General features: G+C 40.1%; 1 protein-coding gene across 1 annotated transcript in view; it reads left to right on the forward strand.

Moving 5' to 3' along the window:
* Positions 1–1,887: 1,887 nt before the first annotated feature.
* The window catches only part of hif1al (hypoxia inducible factor 1 subunit alpha, like), a 22,009-nt gene continuing 19,519 nt past the window's right edge, over positions 1,888–4,377 (forward strand). The window contains 1 exon segment of the mRNA XM_013913810.1: positions 1,888–2,032. Within this exon segment, the coding sequence (XP_013769264.1) occupies positions 1,998–2,032 (35 nt within the window). The 5' untranslated portion in view covers positions 1,888–1,997.

Genomic DNA, 4,377 nt, shown 5'->3' on the forward strand with positions numbered 1-4,377 from the left:
GAAAAGGCTGAGGTATGCCAAATCAAAGTTGGCATGTAGGAGGTCAGGAGAGGTCACGAGTTTCCTGGAAAACATTTAAAAAACGTAATTAATTTCAGCTTTGAATTGTGGGTATTAAATGTAAATTGATTCCAGAGGTTTACTTCACTAAACCCCTCAGCTGCTTCAGTTAAGTTGCCCCCTCCTCTTCTTACCCCCTGGTGTTAAGGGGCAGGTGGCGGAGAAGCTCCATCTAAGCAAAGCGGCTGACTGGCTGTGCTTCGTAGAATAAAATGTAGTAGAATGCCTTCATTGTCACTATACAGTTGTACAATGAGATACAGAGCATCTCCTACTCAGTGCAAACATGTGGGGTGGGGGGAACAGTTCTTCAGCACTATATACATAAGAACAGTATTAACAGAGATAAAATATATAAAATGTACAAATATGCAAAAAGGTGTAAGAAAGTAAATATGTAATAAATAGTGTTGTGTATATACAGGTGGGTTATTCCACATAGAATATGGTATTCATGACTGCGTATTTACGATCAACACTCAAACCCCAAGATTTTGCCAACTTTGTCCTAAAACTAAGTTTTAAAAATATTTCCTCTCCTGGAAATCAAAATTCCGGCCTCCGTTTTCACTCCATTCCCTTCAGGATTCTTGAATGTTGTTTCTCTCTCAGGTTTCGCTTCTTACATGATCACCGTATTCGTTATGACGACACGTCATGTCACAGCGGACACGCCCCGCTCAGCGTCCCTCCAGCTGATGCAACCTAGCCGAGAGTGAAACGCAGTAAGGAGCCTCAGAGCGCCTGCGTCGAAGGGTGAAGGCAGAGACACCAGTAATACCGGAAACAAGAACGTCTACAAAATAAAGGCACCATTCGACCGAGTGACCCACTTTCCAATCTGCATCAAATTTCAGCTGCTAAATGATCCGTCATCGACCACTGGTGATATTTTATCAGGTATATGTACTGTGTGGGATGTAAAACTATGATAAACACCCATCAAACCATTGCAAATCAAAATACCTGTAATTACAAACGAAGGTTTATTTCGAAACCAAATTATCAAGAAGACACCCATTCAGACATATGAACAACATTAAAAACGATTTATTTATTTATTTTTTCTATTATTGATAAACCTAACGCGGATTAGACAGAAAGGCAAAACAACACGTCATGTAACCGAGTCATTAGTTAAAGCCAATTAGCAGTCTCTATCCCCAGTTAATCTTTTAAAACTGTGTCCAAACAATCAAACTGATTCGTTAGCTTCTCCCGATTACAGCTCAGAGACTAATCACTTGTTTACATCACCTTTAACTTGATCCGATCTGCTGTTTCCTTGTAAAGATAAACGGTAATGTGCTTAAGTAAAACGCAATGAAACACTAAAACTAGACTTTTGAAAAAAGATCTAAAGGAAAGTACTGTTAGACACAAAAATCACTCTAAAACGAGAATAAACAGGAAATGTTTCCAGTTTTAGTCTTTGTCGGTGTTAAAAACAGACTGGCCTAACATGATACGCAATGCTGTGTTTGTGTTGTAAACCGATTCTGGGCGTTTTAAAGTTTGCCTCAAATACCTGCTTCTTACTGTTAGAATAAAATATAATAATAACTGATAGTCACATTCATCAAAACCAAACTGAAAACTCTACACCTGAACAGAATGAAATAAAACACAATAATAAAATAAAAAATATAAAAAATAACTTTGCCTGTTTAGGTAAATTTTGCACAATATCCTGTGGTCGAAAAGTAAAGGCCTCCGAAGACATTTCACTATAGATTAAAATCCTCCTTGTTAATAAGAAATTGAGAGAAACCGTAAGCGGAAGCGAGGGACTCTTACTTTGAAGTCTCGGACGGAAGTAGCCCGTGTTTACAGTGAGTAACCTGACGCCTTTGAGGGGTTTAGGATTTTACTGTGTCGTCGAGTCAGATGAACAACAATAAAAACCCGAATCGTTTCGCTCAGCACTTAGATTGAAGATGGAGAAGAAGGAGGGGGTCGTTGCGGTCAAACGGTAAGACTTATCGATTTACGGTTACTCGGGTGAAGGCTTCGGTATGTTTATCTGTATTTTTTCGCTTTTAACTTTGAGTGTCCGGGAGCCATTAAAGCAGCAGCGGGCGGTGGAAACGACGGCGGCTTAGCTCGCACGGCTACAGGCTGTGTGGCTAGCTCTCTGTCGGCCTGTTTATATTCAAGGAACATTATTTTTAAATTATTATTTAAATTAAAAAAAAATTCAGTTTTCCCCCTCCACAGCTCAGTGCTGCCTTTTCCCTGCGTTCAACACAGCCTTTTAATTTGAAATCCTATTTGAATTGCGCGTGCTGAACAGGCTTATGTCCTTAAAAAAATAGACATAATTAATATTACAGCATGTTTACAAGTCTGTAAATTAGATAAATATGCATGAAATGTGGTATCTGCCGTACACCTGTATTACTCAGTCTGGTCTTGTGTTATTGTTGCAGAGCACAGCCGCCGCCTTTGTTCACGCCATGTTGCTCTGCTTCATGGATGTCCCGCATCCCAGTTATGGATTTTTCTTTTCTTTTTTATTGCAGGCAGACATAACAGACAGAGATGGCTGCGGAGAGATAATATTAACGTGTTCGCGGGGTTTCTCGGGACTTTGCGTCTTATTGTAGTAGATTGTTTAAAAAAGAGGAAGCTTTGGTGGAAAGTGGAAGACAGTCTGGGGACATTTAGTGACACCTCAAAGAAAGGAACTGTGTGTTCTCCGAAGGCTTTAGAGCAGAGCCTGAGTACACCTTTGGTTCACATTGTTTTATAGGACATGTTTGTATTTATCAGAGAGTATGGCTGCCATAGAGGGCATATTTTCATGTATATGGTTATAAGAGACACACTTATGTGTTCTGGAGTAAGTGGCAGATAATTTATTTCTAGTCCTATCTCTTTTTTGTGTTTGTTTTTTTGTAATGCTTTGAGGTTCTTTTCAAATCCCGCTGGTGTCGGGGCAAGGCTTTAGGGTTTAATATTAACACTAAAACTGGAAGTATAGTCTTTCCTGTCAGAGCATGGGGGGGTGGTAACATGTGGGACAGAGTGGACAGCCACAGCAGGAGCTGTGACCTCTGCCCAGGAGGAAACCTGAAGCCCACCAGAACAGTGTGCTCAACCAAAAGGTGTCATGTGTTAGTACATTTATTCATATTTGTAGGTGACTCACAAGGATGAACTCTCGGTCACATTATTGATTAGTCTGTTAAAATTAGTTTGATAAAGCCCATAAAGTTGCTGGTGTCAGCTTTGATGTGTCTCATAAAAATGTGGATTGGAAAATTAGGAACATGAAGAAATGGTCTTGGGCTTTAACCACCGTTATGTGTTTGGTCCAGTCTGGGTATTTGTTCAGAAAGTTGAAGCTAGATTGTTGGGAAATTTGTTCGCGCACACTCGGCTTGTTTCCATAAATTTCTGCATCCAAGTCCAAGAAGTTTTTGGAAGGACTCTTTACTAATGTCTGATGTAGATGTTTCACATGCTATAAATTGTTTTGATGTTCTAAAGATAATCTCACAAATTAATCTGGATCTGCACACTCAGATTGTGGAGGGTGTGTGTTTGTTGGCCTTGGAGGAAGTATGTGTTCTTGGATTGCTCCTGGTACTTAATGTGTCCTAGTTCTGTTTGTGAGTTTTGTGGTCACCTGAAAAGAAGTGTCTCTGATTGGGACGAACTGATTTAAAAAGACTTGACATAAGCACATAATGTTGAAATTACATTATTCTTGAGATAAATCAGGATTTTCATCGTCTGTTTTGGCTCATTAAGTGTGAACCTTCTCTGCTGTACTAACAGATCGGCAAGTTATTCTGAGACTGTTTTATTGGCGCGTTAGCTGAGTTTGACAGTTCTGCTTTAAAGACTGACCAAAAGTTGGTTTCAGGCCAAAACAGCCTGTGAGAGTAGGAAAAAGAACAGTTGTTCAAATGTGACCACAGTAGGCCAAAGGTGTGCGTGTGCGTCTGCCATCACAGTCTCCAGGCTGCCAAAAACAACCCTTCCCTGTTTCAGCAGTCTTGGACATTGTGTACTGAGCCAAACAAGGCTGAGCTCACTTTGTTGTTTATAGTTTAGTGCGCATGTCAGTAAGGATATGAGATGTCTGGTGTTTGTATGTGTGTACCATGTTTACATATCCTTGTGGGGACCAACAATAATGCCCGTCTCCATGAGTTTGAAGGCATTTTTGAGACTCTAAATGTGGTTTTAGTGTCAGGGTTACTATTAGGCATTCAGTTTTGATGGTTAGGGTTAGCAGCTAGGGGAAGCATTATGTCAATTAGATGTCCCCACTAAGATGTAAAAACATGACTGTGTGTGTGTGTGTGT

The sequence above is a fragment of the Pundamilia nyererei genome, unplaced genomic scaffold (genome assembly GCF_000239375.1).
Source record: "Pundamilia nyererei isolate P.nyererei 1_Seehausen unplaced genomic scaffold, PunNye1.0 scaffold00152, whole genome shotgun sequence".
NCBI lineage: Eukaryota > Metazoa > Chordata > Actinopteri > Cichliformes > Cichlidae > Pundamilia > Pundamilia nyererei.